This window comes from Pempheris klunzingeri, chromosome 2 (assembly GCF_042242105.1).
Source record: "Pempheris klunzingeri isolate RE-2024b chromosome 2, fPemKlu1.hap1, whole genome shotgun sequence".
NCBI lineage: Eukaryota > Metazoa > Chordata > Actinopteri > Acropomatiformes > Pempheridae > Pempheris > Pempheris klunzingeri.
The window spans coordinates 22,411,553-22,433,427 of NC_092013.1; the positions used below are offsets into that span (position 1 = coordinate 22,411,553).

The following is a 21,875-nucleotide window of genomic DNA, read 5'->3' on the forward strand; positions in this document are numbered from 1 at the left end:
ACTGACCCCCAAAGTATTTATTCCCATACACATATATATCATGTCTAAAGGAAGAGAAACCATACATACATTTATCTGAGCATCACAAAAAGTCCAACTTACGTCTTTGTGTTCTCAGATTTTAAGCTATTAGGTCAGCTAAAAATTGAGTAAGTGTGGAAGAGCCATAACTGTAAATACTCTTTGTGCCATTAATGTGTGTTTGGAGTTGCTCTATGAGGCCAATAGAAGGAACCTTCAAATACATTTTGTTGCATGCGTGTGCCTAGTGAGCAACTTTCACTGGGAGTAGTAGTATCCAGTTCTCTTGACGCATCCATGCAGGTAGTACAGTTACACGGAGCCAGTGTTCCAGTGCTCGGGGTGACTGCTGTTGTGGCATTCTAGAACAGCGGTTACCACGGTTACCAGCAGTCAGGATAGGCAGTTACAGCATTCTGGAACATGTTGGTTAATGTGCACTGACGAGTTTGTCTGACCGCTGATATTCTTTTGAGTTGTTTTCTGACAGTGACGTCATCACGGAGTCCTCGGTGTGATTGGCTGCAGAGCCAGTCCCTCACTGTGTCATCCTTTTTTTTTGTTTGGTCCTTGCATCAGCACCTGAGAGTCAGCTCCTCGCACTGCACTGAGTCAGCCTCGCTGGTGTCCATGCCAACCTCTTCACCCTCCTCAGCACCACTCCACTCCTCCATCACCTCCCTCGCCTCTTCCTCTTGATTGGTACAATCAGAGGAGAGCAGGGAGGTGGAGACATCATTAGCACCTCCACTGAGAGACTCTCCTCCTCCTCCTCCTCCTCCTCCATCCATCTTCCAGTCGGCTCTGGCTCCTGGCTCTTTCCCCATCTCGCCACTGCCACCCTGCACTGTCTCCATCTCGCCCGTCTCTGTCTCACCCACCCTCTGCCTCGTCTCACTGTCCATCCCTGTTTCTAGATCTAATCCCAAACCTGTCTCACCATCCACACCCAAACCTGTCTCCATCTCCCTACCCGTCAGTGTCTCTCGAGTCAAACCCACCCTAGCCTCTTCCCCTAAATTGACATCTTCCTCTACACTCAGACCTCCCTCTCCTTCCAAACCAAGTCCTGTATCCATCTTCCCCCACGCCTCTTTTTCATCTTCAAGCCCTGAATCACAGCGCAAACTCAGACCTGTCTCACCAACCTGCCCCACCGGCCCACCCAGTCTTGTCTCCAGACATTGTCCTGTCTGTGGTGGCTGGTCTCCAGTCAGTGCTGCAGCTTCCTTGGCCTGTCTGATGCAGTTGATCCATTGCTGCTTGTTGAAGGCGTCGCTGGCCTGGAAGCAGTGGCTCTGCTGCTGACCTCCACTTCGGTACGAAACCCTGAAGAAGTTCTTTGCTGTGAGGACGAGGAGAGGAAGAGAGAGTAGGAGACATGGGTGGTTAATACAGTCAGACTTGTTCCAATGAGTTTTACATTTATATTTTGTAATTTCAAGTACAGACAATGAATGATATGTCTGTCTGTCTGTATCAGGTATAGCCTTACTGATACCCATATCAATATTTGACAGTTTAAAGAAAAAACAATAGGGAAGTAATGTTTGTACATCACACATGGAATAAACAGACACATTTGATGAGGATCCTTTAAAATTGATTTTTAAAGAATTATGGCAAAGATACTGTATAATCTGTTGACAGGGTAAAAATCAAACCTGTCTGCCTGGTGGACAAACTATGTGTGATTAACTATGTGAATGACATCAAACATATATCTGAGATTCACTTGTTTCAAACCATCAAGTGAGTTTTGTCATGTTGAAGCATTTGTTAAAGCATTTGTTGTCATGGTATCTGTGGTTCATTGGAACTACTGACTCCGCTCATTGTTGCTGAAGGCTCCTCTAATGGACCCGCCCACTCTCATCTCGCCGTCTGATAGGTCCTCCAGGTCCAGCTGCCGGATGGGGATTGGCTGGCGGCAGAGCTGGTAGCTGACTGGCTGGTCATTCAGGGAGACGGACCTGGTGATGACCAGGACGTCCTGGAGCAGAAACACATGGAGCTTCTGGAAAGAGAGCGAAAGACAGAGATATTATTATTATTTTTTTTTTTTTGGTGAACATTTGTGTACATACACAAATGACAGATGAAATATATGATTCTGATCAGAAAATTGGTGGGGGGTTAGGAGAGTTGGTGGGTATAAAATTGTAGAAATCTACTGACGAGTCCTCTGTTGTTCTTCAGTTCTCCGTGGCAGCTGAGGGTCCTGGACCGGTCAATGAGTTCGTCCCTCTGTCCTTCCTCCGTGTACAACAGACGGTCCTTGTAGTACTGACACTCCGACTCCCCTGTCCTCCTGTTGATGTCTGCTACCACACTCTGAACCATCAGCATCTGTTGAGCACACAGATAAAATCTAACCCCATCCAGATGTATCTAATATCATCTGATCTGTTTTCTCATTATTTAATGTAACAAATGTGGAACACTGAATTTACATCCTGCCAGACTGGTTCCTTCTGCTCTTTGTTGCTGTTTTCAATGAGGATCAACAATGTGTCAGTGCTAACAAGCTACATGCAGTGCAGAACACAGCATGTGTTCATTTATTAGATATTCCCCAAGATTGATCTGATTTTGTATAACATATAAATAAAGTAAAACAAAGGTGTACAATATCCTACTGCTGCTTTTCCTCACCGCCTCGTCCAGGTGCTGCCGGTCCGGGTGGTCATTAGGGGTGTGCTTCAGGATCTCCCTCAGCAGCAGTGGGTATTTCACTACTCGGCTGCGGGGGATGTCCAAGAAGTTCCACAGGTCCAACTTCCTGCTAAATGGTGACTGGAGACAGCGCTGCAAGAAGTCCTGGACCCGCCGATCCTGCTTCTTCTGGTCCAGCAAGGCCTTTGCCTTCACCTGGTTACTGCAGTACGGAGTGTAGGAGGAGAGACAGGGCAGCTGCAGGGACACAGAAACAGAGAACTAGTTTCTACACAGTTCTGGACTCAGTCTGCGTCGGCTGGTTTTGTCATTATTTTTAGTAAGTTGTATTATGTTGAACAAAACACTCACCCAGTCAGTCAGGATGTGTCCCACATGCTCTGTGGACCCGTCAGGTTTTCTGGCGTCTCGGAGGCGACTCAGCAGGTCTGAGGAGTAACAGGCAATTAGATCATTATAAAAACAAGGTCAGGACATAGAGCAGCATACTAAGTTTTAGTGGCAACCAGACAGCTACAACAGCAGCACAGTCCATACCACCAACAGGGCTGGTATATACGCATCTATACCAACAAAATGTTTTCTAAAAGCTTTTTTTAATATTTTATGAAAAATTAAATATGTTTTTCTACACATACATTTCCTTTAAAAAAAAAGCTGAAAGTCTCAGATATGTTGAAATTCTGAATACATGAATGAAGAACACTGGCTGAATAAAAGTCTCTTGAAAACTGGGCAAATCATTATTTTGACTAACTGATGGTACTTGACAGTTTTTGAGGCTTGGCACCATGGACACAGTTCAGTCCATTCAAAGTTCAATACATAGCCGTAGTTTCAAAGCCAAGTCCGACTTCAACAGCTCAGATTTTACATGAATACCAAAAAGCAACATCTTTTTCTAATTTCAGATCTCAGCCTTTCAAAGCATTTGGCCAAACATGCTAACATGCATCCAAACCAATACTTCTAGTTAACATTGCCTAAACACTGCATGATTACATTTTTAAGAGCTGGCAATATTCAATGTGTGAAGCACCTCTCCCTCTCCTCAGAGGGTCATTATTTCTCAGGCTGAAGTTCAGTTAGTGTGAACTAATTCAGTCTTTATGTCTGCACCAACTCTGCAGCGCTGCCTTTATGTGCAGAGAGAGGCTGTGGGTTTCTCTATCACTTCTACACAGTCACCAACAAAACATTCCTCTCTTCACAATTCTGTTAAAATAGGCTCTACATAGTCTTTTAAGTCAGTGTTACTTATGGCTTTATTAAGACATGACAGGACATTGACGGAAAGAGCTGATATTTGGCACCTGGTTTGCTATTGGGGTGAGAGAGTGCGTGAGAGAGAAATAAAAAGAGAGGAAGAGAGAGAAAGAGAGAGGCTGCAACAGGCTTCTTTAAAAATAATTTTGCAGTAAAAGCTAATATATAACAGTGCCCAAGCATTGGATAGCAGTGGAGTGTTAAAAATAGAGATATATAGAGAGATATGGTCAGATTATTTCTTTGTACACAAGGGAAAGGGAATTATCCTCCTTAACAAGGGAAAATAGAGGAATAAAGTTTTATTTGCGCATTAGAATTGTAAAAGATTGTGATAATGAATTTATCAAAGTGATCTTAGTAGGTGAAACGAGACATGCATCTCTCTCTCTCTCTCTTTACATGTTTAACCTTTATTTCATGTCACGCATGTAACATGTTGAAAGTGATGCAGAAATGTTATGAGGTCCGACCGAGTAAGATCACCATAGTGACTTTTATGTAACAGTGAACAGGGTTTTCATGCTGACAAGTTAAAGTGCCAGCAGATTAATGTGCAGGGGCGCAGGTCTGAAAGCAGCAACAGCCACTTCAGCTCTGAACCCAGGACTCATCTGTAGAGGCCGTTAGATGCTCCCTCCTACCTTCATGCAGGGGTATCAGGGAGTCCAGAGTACCAAAGATCTGGTTCAGTTCCTGCTCAGTCATGATGGACAGCTTCAGCATCGGGTCATGATAGGCCTGCAGTTTGTGGACATGCACACACACGCACAACATATTTGAAGATACATACTCAGAAAAGTATGCAGGAAAATCAGTTTTCAAAATAAATAAAGGTTAAATTTACCTTCTTAGCCAACTTGAGATCCTCGACTAAGTCTTGCTCACCCTGAGCCAACTCAAATATAGCCTGCAGGGAGAGAGGGAGAGAAAGAAAGTATAAAGAGATGGTCAAGATTTGAGCGTGTTGGTTTCTTTTCAAAATTGGTTTGATGGGTTTGTGGTGGAAAATGGAGAGTAAACTGTTGAATAATGGCCAAAAAAGTGTTATGTAGAACATTATGACGTCACAGTGAAGGTGACCGTTGACTTTTTGGATATAAAATGTCATTACTTAAATGTACCCTATTAGACATTTGTATGGAATTTTATCTAAATTAGCGGATATATTATGGCCAAAAACCTGTAGCTTTTGACTATCAAGTTCTAATTATTTCAACCTAGAGTCCTAACGGACGCTTGTGCCAGGTGCAATGAAATTCCCTCCTGAAATATCGCGTTCACAAGACTGGAAAGTACAGCTGTACATAGTGACAGACGGACGGATGGCCATGTCTCTGGCCGTGGCTGTCACCAGCGTGGAAGGCTAAACATATCTAAAATGTGATGGTGTTGTTTTTTCTATACATGGTACTTTTTTCTTAAATCAATTGCTTCAGCCCAGCCGCAGTGTGTCTCTCACCTCTTGTCGTTTTATCTCTTTTGGGCTCAGAGATTGCATCGCTCCCAGTCGGACATCGAACGTCTCACTCCAAAGCTTGCTGTCACGGCGTTTGGCGGCTGGGAGCGTTGCGGCAGAAACCCGTGTCGCAGCCATGGAGGAGGAAGGGTTGGAGACTGTCGCGGAGATAACCCGTGTCTTCATCGTCGAAGAGGAGGGAGGAGGATGAACGGCTCTCTCTATCTGACTCTCATTACGAAAACTGATGGAGCGCTGCAGAGAAGAGAGATGGTTAAACCATTCAACCAACACAGAGCTGTCTATATACTGTCAGAGCAACAAGCTGTCTCATTTTCAGCATCTGTGGAATAGAGTTCCTATGTTGGAACTAATTTTTCCCAGGGACAATATTAGGTGACTCCCAGTTGGAGCATTTTGGCACAAAAATCCTCTGGTGGTATTATTATTTTGAAACATGTGTGTTAGAAAATATCTGGTTCTTTTATTAAAATATTGCTGGTCCAAGCCTGTGGGCATAAAAACACTGCATCGGTAATGGCATTTGGAAGCTAAAGATTGATTAGCTTCCATTTGATTTTACAATTTGCAGCTTAAATCAGTTCACTTTAGAATACTGTTTTGCTGAGCCCAAAGTGTTTTTTTCAGTGAGATTTTATGGGATTATAATTATTGAGGAAAGCCTTGCGTTTCTATGTGGAGTAAAAATGAGAATATCATTAAAAATGTAATTCAAATGTGAACGCCAATTAGAGGAAAAAACACTTCAAGAACCAGTGACCCCTACAACTTAATCAACTTAATGCAAGAATAAAACAACTGGTGGAGATATTTGGTTGGCAGATCACCTGCAGCGTCTGACCTATCCTCTTCAGCGGTGCGGACTTGACGGGCGGCAGCAGGCCGGCCAGAGACGTCACCCTGGATACAAGTTTACTGCGCTTGGTGCTGGGCTCCTGGAGGAGAGAACAAGAGCCCTGTGATCCATGAGTGGCTTCACACAACACGATGTCCAAACGAAGACGCCACAACCTGATTAACTGATTGTCACACAGGCCAACTAATGACGCCAGATTCTGGAAATTCAAAAGCACACATTGTTGGGTCACACCCCCCCCAGAGGTAATATCAAAGGAGACACTCTGGCAGACAGTAATGCATCACCATCGCCCCTGAAAAAGTCCAAACATTCTGCAAACACAGGATTTAATTTCTTGGTCATCTTCATCGGTCAAAATCATTTAACTAAGATTGTATTTCTTTACAATTGAACAGACTGTAAAGAAATACAATCTGTGCTTTATGTAGAAGCTGTAACCTGAGAGCATGTGGAGTTTTCTTCATAGATTAATTACAATATAATTATACAATTAAATCAATATTAGAACTGATTGATTCATTTTCTTCAAAACAATGTTTTGGGAACAACTTGTCCATGAAGTCTACCAATGTCCAGTCTGAGCTCTGTGTGTGTGTGTGTGTGTGTTTTAGTAGTGTGCAGGAAAGTTGACTTTGTATTGTTATACGGCAGGTTAAACAATAATGTGACTCAAAGTCTGTTCCACTGTGCCAGACTCTCTCTCATGCACACACACACGTGCACGCACACACACATGCGTGCACATACACACACACACACACACAAATATCTGGCTTAAATTTTCATTTCCTTTCATTTCATTTCAGAGTCGGTTTCTATGTGTGAAAATCCCACCAGGCTGTTTGTCCTGGATACAGAGTTAAAATACATCAATACGTGTGTGTATGTGTGTGTGTGTGTGCGAGCGAGTATTCAGCTCTGCCCTGCAGCCCAGTCAGCTGACTTACTGGAACACAGTAACCATCAAACTCAGTTTCCATCAGCCAGTTGACCAAAACTAAAAAAGCCTCCGGCAGTTTTTCATCCTGGATTGCCTTTGATTCACAAAAGATGTCCAGCTTTAGCCTCAAGTTCCAAATCTGATGACAGATTGTTTTGTACAGCGATTTCTCCAAACCAAAAATAAAAAACCAACTACTTTCTGTGTCTTCCAATTGTCAGCAAAGAGGAGACTGACAATTTAAAGATGTTAGCGTCTACAGTTGCTGTTGTAGGTCTGATGAGTCTCTAAAATCTAAAATATAAACACCAGTTAAACTGTGTAATTAAAGTCAGCACGCTTTCTCTCATTTAGCTGATGATACTGCTGTGAAGATAAATAAATCTATTCGTTTTATAATTGAGAAGTTTCCATTGGACATGCTTGTAATGGGGTTCTATGTGTGACGGCACTCCAGTTGATTCAATCTGACAAAGATCAATTCAGTGCAGTTGATCAACAATGGACTGGTTATCTAATTACAGCAGCTTTATGCAGCTGACTGACGATACGGTCAAAGAGTTTGAATAACAAGGGAAAACTCTACTGTGGAAGAGCTACATCAGCCCCAGAAATAACTCTGTGGTGGTATCTAACATCACCATCACCTGAACTGGTGCAACCACTTGCACTGTCCAAGTGTGACCCGGCAGGAGACGCTCCTCAGTGAGCTGGGAGGACCAGGGCGCACAACTTTTATTTCCTTGAGACAATGAGCAAAGGCATAAAAGGCATGTCTTCCAGGTAAAAAATGTCAGGGGACTTGACATGTTATTATTAGAGTTTAGTGTGAGGAGGCTCCTCTGCAGGGGCACTGGATTGGACTGTAGTGAATAATGTATTTCTCATAATTATAGACAAGGTATATTAGTACAATATACAAGTAGTAGTATTTATCAAAATGTTTAGGTATTTATACATAAGAAAAAGTAAGAACTACAAGCACATGACAAAGAGTAGAAAAGTCAAATATACACCTGGCGACTCGAATGGCAATTCTGATTCAGGTACAGCCCTGGTGTCCTGTGTGACATGCAGGGCGTTTTCTTCACAGGACGTTAACCCATGACTTTGGGATGGGGGTTATTTAGCGCAAACCAGTCCCGTCCTTCAGATGTGAGCCTATTTTCAGTCGGCATAGACGCTGTGGTAAGTGGTTGTCCGTTTGTCATCTTTTAGAAATATTTCTCTTTTTCTGTCTCTACCTTTTTGGCTGTGGCACAGTAAGATGATGCCCCTGTAGCCAAGCTCCAAAGACCTGATTGACTGTTTTTCCATACAAAGAGACAGCTGTCAAAGAACACCGGATATATTTGAAGCACTGGGGAAAAAAATGGGAGATGGTACTGAAGGAGTGACGAACAGAGCTAAGAGGACAGCTGAAGCCTGAACACAAAGATGGAGAATCCAAGATCATGAAAAACTACATGAAGTTCTCTCAGTTATTCTTCCAAATCCCTGAGAGCAGTGTTAGGCTGAGTGGTAGGCAGCACAGGCTGTTTTCAGTCAAGTGACCTTCTGTATAAAAAAAAAAACCTTAAGGTTACAAAGGCCTCAGAAATGAAAAAGGTGGCATTAGGAATGTGGTGTACTGACAACTAATACAACAGACAACCTTGACATACTTGAAACAAACAACATACTTGAAAGCTTTAACCCCTTGAAGGTCCTCAGAAATAATCACGTTAAAGATCCTTACACACATAAATGTGTATGCATAAAAACAAGCCATAAAAATGTTAAAAATCTTTCTTTTTTTTAAATTTTTTTTAAATAGTTTTTTAGACCAGCATCAGCCCTAATCATACATATCAAATTTTAATTAGTTTTTTAAAAAATTAACCCTTAAATTGCCATGTTTTTGTCATGATGCGCATCATTTTATGGTCTAAAATACACAAAAAATACATGAAAAAAATTGAGAACTCTGAAAAATTCACCATCTTGCAAAATTATAAGCAATATGCATGAAAAACTGATAAAATATGCTAAAAATAAAAATCATAACACACTAGAAAGTGCTGAAGACCCTCAAAGGGTTAAGCATCTCAAATTCCCTTCACATCCACTGTTTTGGTTTGGTGACAGAAATCTCAGCCACAAACATCTGAGCTGATAAAACGAAACTACCTGCAGTAGCTAGTAGTAGTCTAGAGTAGATGCCAAGAGGGGTGTTGTGATTTGGGTGAGATTATCCCGAGTGAGTTTTTACAATCCCAAACTGATTCTGATATCATTGAACATTACATCTGATTAGATTACATCACATCAACCAATAAGGTTACATTAGATCTATTCAGATTAGAGCAAATTTGAAGAGATAAAATCACACCTGATGAGATTAGACCAATTCAGATTAGGACAGATACAATCATGTTAGATTAGATTAAATGGTAAATCAGGTGACAGGAAATTAGATGAGAGATGAGATTACTTGAGAAGATTAGATTAGATAAAATCAGGTTAGATCAGATTCAATTAGGTAAAAAATTAAACTAAAATAAATTAGTTTAGATCAAAAATTACATTCCATCAAGTTAGATCAGAAAAAATCTGATTAGAAAACATTGGATTAGTTTAGATTACATTACATTGGGATATGTTAGACTAGAAGATCAAGTCGAATTAGATTATATTAAATCAGATTAGATTAGATTAGATTAGACTAGATTAGATTAGATTATCTAAATTAGACTCAAATCGATTAGGTCACTTTGGATCAGATAGTTGGTTAAAAAAACATGGGGTCTATTAAGTTACACTGAATACAAACAGAGTGAAAAGTACATGAAGTTTAGCATGAACACTTTGTGTGAAACAATTAAATAGTACAAACTAATATTTCCAATGCAAAATACTAAAGACTGCATAGATTACAAACAATTAATTCACGGAGTCCTGAGATTTAAATCAACTGAGGAGAAGTGAGGAAAATGCTTGAATTTAATTAAATTTTTTGTAGTTCTATAGAGGACATTTTCTCCATCTTACCTCCACCTGTTTCCCCATGCTGTTGTTCCCTTTGCAGAACTCCACAGAGCATCCAGACTTAAAGTGGTGTACCAGCAGGCAGAGCGGCCCCTGCCCCACCACCATACTGTTCACCCCAAAGCCCCGCACAGGATGAGGACCTTTCCCGGTATCAGAAGAGCATCCAGAATTATTTTAAAACTGGTCCAGGAAGAGTTTGGTGCTTGTAAAAAAAAAAAAAGTCTGGAAACAGTCTGATTCAAGAACCTAAACCCCAGCAGAGTGTTTAGAAAGAGGCTAGTAATGCTTCCATTAAGAGACTGAAGTGTGAGACAAAAGAGAGGGATCCACAAAGTCTTTAGTGCTTTTAGTATCCAAAAAGTGCCCAATACTAGCAGAGAACCCAGACAGGAATATGTACCAGCAGAACTTACAGTAAAAATCTGGGACTGGACAAGAACACAGAAAAAGTGTGGCACCAGAAGAGTTACCTTGACAACCTGTGTCCTGAAAATGCCTGCTGCTCAAATGAAAGAATCCAGAAAAGGTTTTGGTTCAGATTTTGGCGTTTAGACCGTCAGGAGCTCTGATCTCTTATTCCAGGTTTCTGTCTGACATCTCAGATGAATAGTTGTTAAAGCATTCTCACTCTCTCAGTGATGGTTGTTCACTCATCACCCTCCTGTCTCTGTCTGAAAACTCACAGCTCGCTCGCTCTCTCTCTCTCTCTCTCTCTCTCTCTCAGACTTAGTTACTCACTGGCTCGCTCACCCACCCACTCACTTACGTCCTTCCTTTCCTTTTCCCTTTTTACTTACTCATCTTTTATTTTTATTATTTCATTACTAATGGAAGAGGTGTTCTGAGCCTTTCCTCAAAGAATAAGATATTGTGTGTTTTTTATTGTGAGCAAATCCCATGAAAATACCAAAAGCAACAATGAGCTGATCCTGCTAATGTACTAAATTATTATCTGTTTGTCCTGAGCCTGATATATCTTCTTCCTCTGTGCCACAGAGCCCCATTGTTATCCTCAAAACTATTAAAGCACATCAGTGAGCCACACTGTTGCACTGGGTGACATGCTCTTTAATTACCATGAGCACACACACTGTAGTTTGTTCAATCCCGCATACACCGTCCTGCTGCCCCAAATACTCACATGAGCGCCAAAAGATTCATCCACAGCTGAAAATAGTCCTCATTAAATAAGTAAAACTACAGTGTACAGTGAAATTAGAGAACTTTTTTTTTTTTTAGAAATAGAGACGTATATTTGTTATACCAGTGGGTTTGGCACTGACAGCCACAGACAGGGAGGGGAGGTCAGAACGTTCTGAGAGACGTTGTTGGTTTTGGTATTTCATGGGATTTGCTGACAACAAGAAAAACAAAAGACATCACCCGCAGTCTTATCTTTTAAACAGAAGATTAAAAAAATAAATGTAATAATAATAATGAAACAATTGTGGTTGGTCCAGCCACTATTAGATTTAACCACTTTTTACAGTGATCTTATTAATAACATTATTTACAAGCAAAATCAATTCTGCAAATAAACTTCCTCATCCGTCATCGTCTTTGCTCAATGGTTTCTCATTATAAATGTAATATTATATTAATTGTAATTGTAATATACATTAGAAACTACACACTATCACACCGATGACTGCTACTGGAGCTGATAGTGGAACTACTGGTGGTGCTGGGACGGGACTGTTCAGCTCAGCATCAATCAATGACAATCTGAACTGTAATTAGTAAAGAGAGAGATGCCTGCAGGCATCCAACGCTCTGCCCTGGTTCTCCACTAGATTTTCAGTCCATTACTGTGTGTGTCTGTGAGCGTACTCATATTAGTGAGGTGCTAATGTGGTAAGCATCAGTTTACAGAAACACTGTGGGGATTACAACATCCAAAGTTAGAACTGAGACTTGGTTGTTGGTTCAGGTTAGGGTGAGGGCTAGGGCAATAAATGAATCCTTAAGTCACATGTTAAGGATGAGGCTATCAGAGCAACAGTGCTTACTGTGTCATTTTTAGAAATGTCTCCAAGGTTTCCTTTGAAAGGCGCTGACGGGTATCGGAGTCAGAGCATCGTCGCTGACCTCTGACATGACATGAAAACACACGTCATGTTCAGCTAACAAAAGCTGCCCCTCTGACTCAGCTCCATTGTCTGTAAATGGAACAGTTGGGTCGTGGCCGCTCGGAGAGAGAACCAGAGCCCCCGACTGATCCGAGAACAGATTCAGATGTCTCTACTGACTCAAACAAACCCGCCTTATTTTATCTGTACCGTGACTCATCTATGTGATGTAAACAGTACGATTGTATTTATTCTTTAATATCACCAAATAGGTAATAATTCCTTTGCTTTTTGCCAAAGATTAATATTTGAGGACACAATGCATGAAATATAACTACTTGGAAAGCTTTAGTGCTAGTGCTCATATATGTTATCTCTATGATGGAGGTGGCAAGTGTGAAGTTAATTAGATAAAAAATTATTAAACATAAATTAATTTGTTTAGATTACATTACATTAAGTTATATCAAATCAGATATTCACATAGTCACATAGTCAGATTGGACAGGATTATGAGAATAAGGCTCAACCCAGGTTGAAAAATAGCTGAGTTTTTCTTTAAACTGCCTGAACTGGAAACACATGCTATGATAGAATATAACAGAATGTATACACATACTGAGGTTTTCAATAATGAATTAATAATGAATGAATATTTTTTAAAGGATGTCCATTTTGTAATCAGCAACTTCTTATAAACTTTACACAATTAAAAAATCATTTTTACTATTAGTACCAAATTACAGCTTCCTTCCACAAAATGTCGAATGCAGTGGTGGAAAGCAACTAAAACATTTTCTACTGTACTGACAACTTTAATTTATTTGTACTTACGTATTTCCATTTACAGCTGCTGGTTGTACTTGTATATACCACAACAACCCAAAGGAAATTATTGTTCTTTTCACTTCACTAGATTTATTTGACAGCTTTAGTTGCTTTGAAAATATGGATTATCAATGCAAAATATAATAAAGTAATTAATAATCACATATCAAAATTAGCTCATCCTTTACCAGCTGCAACATTACAGTGAACATAACAATAATGCATCAATAATTAGAATCAAACAATATATAACATATTATTCTGAAAAGTTTTTCTTATTGTTCTATCAGTATTTGCTGGTGAATTTTTGAATGCAGGACTTTTACCTTTAAAAGTGTGTCTTCACTGTGGCTCAGACAAAGATAGCTCTGCTCCTTAAGTGAACATGTTGATATAAAGTCTAAACCCCTGCCGTGACCTTTGACCAATCATTCAATTAAAGAAGGCTCCAAGTCCTGCAGAATAAAAGCAGAACATGACTGTGTGTGACTCACTGAGGAGTGACAGTCCAGAAACAATAGCGTCATTTATTCCAGGTTCATAGTCTGACAGCGCTGGTTTGTAACAAAATAAGAGTGACGGTGTGTTTGGGTCTGGTTGTCACACTGGGGTGTATCGAACAGGGTGGACATCCTGTGTTAGACTGAGCAGGGAGGGAAACGCCCGGGAAGGAACGGGCTGCTGGCAGAGGGATAAAAATACAGACAAGTACAGGAGACGGTGCCCAAAACGAGGCCCGAGGGCCCCTGAGATATACAATAAGCTGCAGTCAGTGCTGGAGATAACAACGTACAAAGGTCAAAACTCACAGTGTCTTATTTCGCTGGAAAAAATCCAGAACCAGTCTGTCATCCTGGATGGTTTAATGATGTCAACTTTTATTTAAAACTAGAGATAATACAATTTACCATCAGAGGAAAATCTGCTAAAACTTTAGGAAGAGCCGTTTAAATGTCTTCTTGGCTTTCACAGTGTTCTGTGTACTATATTGTTTCCTGGATACATGAGCGATGCTTCTGTTGTGTATAATTAGGAAAATTCTATAAAGAGAAATCTAAAATAAAAATGATTCTATTAAATTTCACCTGTAAATAATTAGATATAATATGTTATATGATATTAATAAGCAAACAAAAATGAAACAATAACATCTTTTGTTAACAAAAATAATATTTCTCACTAAGCCGTTATGGATGCACTTTTTAATTCTCTATAATGTACACAAATTACAATTCCTTAACCCACATTTAACATTTTATGAGTATAATTAAATGACCACCACTAAAATACACTAAACTGTAAAGAGGACTTAAATCACATTAGTCACAATGGGGGCTGTTCACGAGGAAACATGGATCCAAGCGATGCAGGTTACATCGGACTTCTAAATGTCGCCACCAATACACACAGTGAGTTTCAGACAGTAACACAGACTGTAAACATACTGTAACTGGACATACCCGGACGTGTATATAATCTGCTGAGGTGTTTCGGAATTAACATTGATATATTTGATGTTTTCAGCTAGTTCTGTGTGGATTACAGGGCCAGGTATTGTTTAAAGAAGCACTGAGGCAGCGACTGACGTTGCTAATATTGTCAGGAACCTGTTGAGTTATTGTTTTTGATGACTTTCTTGCCGTGACAGATCTGCAGTCTTGACCCCTCCCCTGCACACGCCCCATCCCCAATGGGACCATAATGGAAATAAGTCTCTGAGCTTTTTTGTGTTATCCTGACTTTTTCCATGACAGAATTAGCATTTTCTTTGAAATGAAATTGTCTGATAAAACAAACAAACAAACAAACAGGTGAAAAGAGCCGATGTTAAAGTTCTCTGCTTGCCTATCATGATTAAATATAGACCGGACACAATTGATAGTATGATTAAAATTATAAAACATAAATATAATTGCCTAACTCAAAAAAGTGGGTTTAGTGTTAACAAATAGACAGAAAATACATAACACTGCAGGAGAGTTACCATCCCAGGTCATATCTGAAAGGTGTGAACATACTGCCACCACAGAATCAGGAAGTATTAAGTCTCGCCAAAGAAGGGACATTAAGGTTTTCTGACACATTTCACCACTGTCTGCGGGAGTCTAAAACTTTTTAGCCCCAACAGAGAAGTTAGTTTAGAGGAGGTGAACTTACGTTGATGTCCAGGCTGCAGAGACTGAGGGAGTCTGCATCTCTGCTGGCCTGCTTCCTCTTCTTCTGCAACACAAGCCACAGCAAACGTAACGTTACATGGAGAACAGGTGTTATATGTTAAGAAGTGTTGACACGTTCATTTGTACATCTGATCCAGTTAGGTCTTTTAAAGCTCCATTACATGGAGTTTTAGTTTCACACTATATCAGATGACTGAAATATAATGTGAACGTTTGGTTTGTAGTGATAAACACACTGAAAAACCTGGAGCTCTACGCAGCTTTTAGCTCACTGCTTTGCTAACAGATGGGTCAGTTTGGTGAGCTCATTAAAATGTAGTCAAGTATCCAAAGTAAAAGCACTATATATACGATCGGTTATGGATAGTTTCATACTTCGAGATCAGGGGAAGAAGGAAAAGTGGGACGAGAGGAGGAAGGACAGAAAATATAGTTCAGACTGAGACAAATTCTCTGTTTCAATGTTTTTCTGAGCTGAAAAGTCGACAGGTTGGAGATAAAACGTGTCTGCCCAACAACAACAGTGATATTTTATGATCATATTTCATGTTCAGTAAAATACATTTCTCATAGCATCCCAACAGTAATCAATAAATGAAATAGTTTGACAAAAAAAAGTAATCAATCCAAGCTGCCTGTCTCCCTATGGATCTGCTGAAGCTGTAAGTGCACTCATTGCGCATGACCGGCGTCTTGGACAAGGCTAAAGCTAGCGAGCTAACCTAGATGGAGACAGTGTAAACGAGAGAAAGAGAAATGGTTCTGAAGTCAGTGCACTGCGACAGACTGCCGTTTAGTGAGCTAACCCTTCAGCACAAAGCACAGCCTCTGAGCCGTAGACTGGATATCAAAGTACATCAATGGGATCACGATGATTTGTTGCCTTTTAAGCAAATGGTCCCACATTCATCACTGTTCTGTTCAGACCAGGTAACCTCTGCGGTAACTATGGCAACTGCCATTCATCTGGCGGGAAGCAGCGCAGGTGCAGCTACACTTGAGAATGAGCAAAACACTTCCTGTGTGCTACCATGACAACCAAAACAGGAAGAAATCTCACTCGTAAACACCTGATGAAGCGGGTCACTGAGGGCAAACTGCTGTTTGTGTGATAGGAGGGGGAGGAGGGGGAGGAAGAGGAGGAGGAACAGGGAAAGGAGAAGAGAGAAGAAGGAAAGAGAGGAGAGGAGACAAGGAGAGAAGAGGAGAGGAGGACAGTTGAGGGAAGAATGGGAAGAGAGGAACATGGTGTGGCAGAAAAGCTTCAAACAGATGGGGGAGAGAGGGAAGAGAGGGGGAAGAAGAGGAGAGGAGAAGAAGGGGAAGGTAAAACAGAAGAAGAATCATGGGAAAAGGGGGAGTGCAGAATAGGAGGGGTGAAGTGAGATAAGTTGAAGAAATGAATAAACAGAAAAGAAAAAGAGCGGGTGAGTGAAAAGGGGCAAAAGAAGAAAGGGGATGTTCAAAGAGAGGAGAGGAGAGGAGAGGAGAGGAGAGGAGAGGAGAGGAGAGGAGAGGAGAGAAAACAAGGAAAGGAGGAGGAGGATGAGGAGAGAGACGAGGTGCAGGAGGAGGAGGAGGAGAAAGACGAGGAGGAGGAGGAGAGAGACGAGGTGCAGGAGGAAGATGAGGAGAAAGACGAGGAGGAGGAGGAGGAGGAGGAGGATGAGGAGAGAGACGAGGTGCAGGAGGAGGAGGAGGAGAAAGACGAGGAGGAGGAGGAGGAGGAGGAGGAGGAGGAGGAGGAGGAGGAGGAGGAGGAGGAGGAGGAGGAGAGAGACGAGGTGCAGGAGGAGGATGAGGAGAAAGACGAGGAGGAGGAGGAGGAGGAGGAGGAGGATGTTGGGACCAGTGTAGGGGAGAGTAACAATAGCAGGAAGTCTGTTGTTTGTTCAGTATTGTGTTGTGACTTTGTTGTTGGCCGGATGTTATATAACCTGGCAGACTTTACCTTTAACTCACTGCTGCTATAGAAACCAAAGAGGCGGAGCCTGTCCTCTAAAGGACGACCTATCAATCAAGTCTCAGGTAACTGCAATATTACAGCAGGTACCCATGAAATGCTCATGTCAGTGGCTCCAAAGTAAATCATTTCCAAATGCTACTTCTTCTGACTTTTGAGGAACAGTCTGATGTTTTGGGATACACACTTTTTTGAGTTAAATGTGAAGATTCATACCCCCCTTATGACTGTATGCTACATTTAAGTTACAGCCAGCAGAGGGTTAGCTTAGCTTAGCATAAATACTGGAAACAAGTGAAAACAGCTAGTCAGGCTCAAACTCCAGCCACCAGCAGCCATAAAGCTCATGAATCAACACATTATATCTTGTTTATTTAATCTGCACGGACACCAAAGTGTAAAAAATAGTAAGTAAAAAAGTGTTTTTAATTCAATACTATGACACCCAATGAATCAAAAACATTACTGTAACACACTGGTCACTTCTTGTGCAGCTGTAGTTGTCGGTGGTGGCTTAATTTTTTTTGGCAGGTCAATTGTAATGAATATGAGTAAGTGTTAATGCATTAAGCCAGATAATGTCCCATTTGCACTTGTAGCTGTAATGGACTGTATACTTACATTTTCCTTTAACTTCTGCCACAGTGCAGTGAATCTTTGTAACATTATAAACTTATGACTACAGATATTTTGCACATCTTGCTGCAGTTTGCACACTTGTACGCCTGTCTGTCTCTCTGTCTCTATAAAAACCCTGAGACACACAGCGCTGCCTGGACGACTCCATCAGTGCACCTGAAAGAAACTCTTCCTGAATGTGATGTTGGTAAGACATGAGAGAAACCGTTGAAGATATAAAACACAAAGCAACAAGCAGAGGGCACATCGTCATAGCTCTGAGGGGTTCGTGCTCTCATCCATGCCCATGTGATCAACCTGTGATGTCTCAGTAAACCCTCTCTGGTTGTCGCTGCAAGGCACACTGGGATGCATTAGAAATCACTCACACAGACGCAGGGACTCACCCGATAGTAAACAAACAGACAGCAGCCCATCGTCAAGATTAGATCTGCTCCTCAAACACAGTGTCAGTTAACTCTCTGTGCAGACAGTCATCTGCTGCTCCTCTTCCTCCTCTTCTGTCTTCTTCCTTCCTCTCTCCTCCTTTGAATCCCTTCTTTCACAGTCACATTTCTACTCTCCTCTTCCTCCTTTCCTTTTCTGAACTTCGACTCTTCTCTTCTCTTCTTCTCTTCCTCCTCCAGTTTGTCTCTCTCCAAGAGCCACTTCTTCCTCCTCCTCCTCCTTCTCTTTTCTCCTCCTCGGTCAAATTCTCAAAAGGTCTTGTCTCTACCCGTCTCTCACTCCCTGTATTCTCCTCCTGTTTTCTACCTTCCTCTGTTTGCTGCCCTCCTCTCGTCTCCTCAGTCACAATATGAACCTCCTCAGCACCTCCTCTCTCCTCCTCAGCCTCAACACCTCTCTGAGTGGATCTACAGACCCTCAGGAACAGGAACTCCTCACAATGTGTGTGTGCGTGTGTATATGTGTGTGTCCACTCAGTTCCCATTGGACAAACAGGAAGTGACGGCCGTCGGGGGAAACAGGCCGTCTATAATTAGGTGCTCCGGGAGACACGGAGACACCAGCAGTAGAGACGGTGACACACAAAAAGAACCTGGTCAGTCTACCGCTGTTGTCCCAAAATATCTACACATCTACATCTATATGTCTCAATATATAGATAGATAGACGAGCTGCTGGATGAATTCTCATGCAACTCCCATCAAGCACCACCATCATGTCAAAATTTTTACTTGTGCCATGCTTTGGTTAATGACAAAATACCTGCATAACGCCCAGTGGTGGAAGAAGTATTTAAAACCTTTCTTAAATAAAAGTATGTAAGAAATATTAAGTGTAATGCAAAAAAATGATCCCTATTATATCTGATGTTAATGGATTCATATTAATCTGTATGTATGTTTAAGGCTGTGCTACTATATATACTGTTGGGCAGTTTAATCTACAGCAGTGCACCATGGTCTATAAAATCTACACATGTTTGTAGTGCTGCCGTCCTGTCAGATCTCTATCTCTAAAAACTCATGAGCTCAGACAGCCTGTTTTGTGACAACGAATCTTCCAGCTAATCCAAGGAGGGTTTAAATAATGTATTTAGCTTAAGAAGCATTTTTCTCATCCTTTTAAGGGGCACTTCAACCTTCAGTTTATCAGAGAAAAATCTAATTCAAAATAACTAAGTGTAGAGATACATGGTTTTCAGTGGACAGGAAGTGAAGAATCTTAATCTGAAAAGAAGCTAAAGTTGTGAGACGTATATGCTAGAGTAAAAAATAGAATATTTGCCTCTAAGATGAGGTTGAGTAGAAGCATAAAGTTGTGTAAAACTGTGTAAAACTCTCAGAGCTCTGACTCTTCAGGGCAACACACAACAGCAGCATCAACACGCGGAGATAAACCAGCGTCCGCTTTGACAGCATTAATGCTTCAGAAAAGGAGCAATTTAATCATTTCTGCTCCTGAATCATCAGCACGTCTCGCTGCTGTATCTTATTTATCTTACTTTTTCTGTAGCACTGTAGTCTTTTTACAGCCCTACTGTAACACAACAATAGCCTAAGATATAGCTACTGTTACAGGGATGGCAGCACTTTCCACTGAGAACTTTCAAACATACAAGAGATCTGATCCTGTCTCCTAAAAATGTTCATATGCAACTAATTCACAGGAGAAATATTAACGGCCCATTATATCATCTATTAACATTGTGAGGAAATGTAAATACTGAATATGAATATGAATTTTGTACAGACAATCATGGCTCTTAGAGGTTGAATCCTCTAAGATGAAAACAGTTACAGCACATAACTCTCCCTGAACCCACAAACCGCTGGTCTCACACCCAGACAGAATAAATAAATAAATAAATAAGCTTATTCCTTTAACTGCACAGCAAAATACTGGTTTGTTAACGGAGTACTTACTTTGGGAAATTCACTTATTTGCTGTCTAATCTGTTTTTACGCCACATTACCAGTTTAAGTACCTCCCACTAGTGAAAGTAAACACGAGTAAAACTGATGACAGACACATTTATGGTGTGTGGCGTTAGAGCCATAACGCACCCGGAGGCGTAGAGGGGACATTCTGCGTCACCTCTGTCTCGTCCTCGATGATCCAAAATGGAATCATCTCGTCATACATTGCATCTTAATAAAGTTGTCGCGCTGCAGAGAATAATAGGAATCAGACTGGTTGTTTCTTACCCCTCGTAGGGACCAGCCGTCAGGGGACAGAAGAGAGAAGGAGGACGTTTCCTTCTGCAGCTTCGACCTGAAGGAGGGACAGAGGGAAGCAGAGAAAAAGAGAGAGATGAACGTTATTTCATTCTTATGAGCTCATTGATGACTTTATTAACTGTGGTCAAGTTGTTTGCACTTGTGTATTTATATGCGTGTGCAGGTTGATATGTGTACAGTTGTATAATGTAAGTTTGCATGAATTACTTAATTAATATTTGGGAATGAGGTGTTTTTCACAATTTAGATAGGCCAAACAATTAATTAAGGAAATAATCTGAAGATAGATCAATAATGAAAATAATCAGAATTCATAGCCGTAAATTTTTTGCAGTTAACTATTCTTGCGTCGTATGTGTATATGACTTTGTGTGTTTTCCTCAATAAAAATAAAAGAAAAGTGCAATATTAATAAACTTTATTACTATTTATTATTGAGGTCATGTGAAAACAATGGAAAACAAATAATTATATCTGTGCCCCTTCATTTGTTTTTACTTTTTGGGTTTCATATGGGTATGTGAGTATTCTATTAAGACAGACTTGAGAAGATCTTTTAGGGTGTATGAATCCCACAGAATGATGTTCTGTGTCTGCGCTTATTTCTTAGTTGCATATTGGAGGCAGTGTGGTTTGATTTTGACCACAGAGCCCCCTAGTGGTATCTGTTGGTCAGTGCAAGTAAACACACTATCGGCTATATACTTTTATCTGAATTATTATTTCATTTCAAGGTGGTTTTTTTGCATCAGTGCAGAGAACTAGTGCAGACTGAGAGGAAGCATAAAATCAAAGGTAAGGGATCAAACGTCACACACTTTGGTCTCTCTCTCTCTTTTTCAGTGTGTGTTTGTGTGTGTGAGAGAGAGAGAGAAACAGGCAGTGAGAGAGATCGCACCAGATGCTACAGAGAGCGAGAGTTTATTAAGGGGACATTTATGTATCACTAAATCACAACAGGGCTACACCCAATAAACTAGTTCTTACACAGAGATTATTGATTACTAAATATTTACACCTACTAGATACTTTACAGATTAAAGGCTCAGTTGTGATCACTGTCGCTGACAGGTGGGTGAGAAAAAGAGAATCAAACACACTTTGTTCTGGACTATACTTTTACATACAAAACATATGATCACCCAACAAAATATGTTGCATATTTATTGATTAAACTACCAAACAGTACGACAAGTGGTTCAGATTTAGAGCTGAGTTACTCCTTGTCACAAGCTAAAACATG

General features: G+C 40.8%; 1 protein-coding gene across 1 annotated transcript; it reads right to left on the minus strand.

Moving 5' to 3' along the window:
* Positions 1 to 319: 319 nt before the first annotated feature.
* Positions 320 to 18,712, minus strand: arhgef3 (Rho guanine nucleotide exchange factor (GEF) 3). The gene is made up of 11 exons (XM_070840430.1): positions 18,335 to 18,712; positions 15,327 to 15,389; positions 6,271 to 6,378; positions 5,426 to 5,677; positions 4,811 to 4,873; positions 4,608 to 4,704; positions 3,049 to 3,125; positions 2,677 to 2,934; positions 2,200 to 2,370; positions 1,849 to 2,038; positions 320 to 1,366 (listed from the first exon to the last, which is right to left on the minus strand). The coding sequence occupies exons 1-11, from the start codon at positions 18,362 to 18,364 to the stop codon at positions 597 to 599; spliced, it is 2,079 nt and encodes a 692-aa protein (XP_070696531.1). The 5' UTR covers positions 18,365 to 18,712; the 3' UTR covers positions 320 to 596.
* Between the last annotated feature and the right edge of the window lie 3,163 nt (positions 18,713 to 21,875).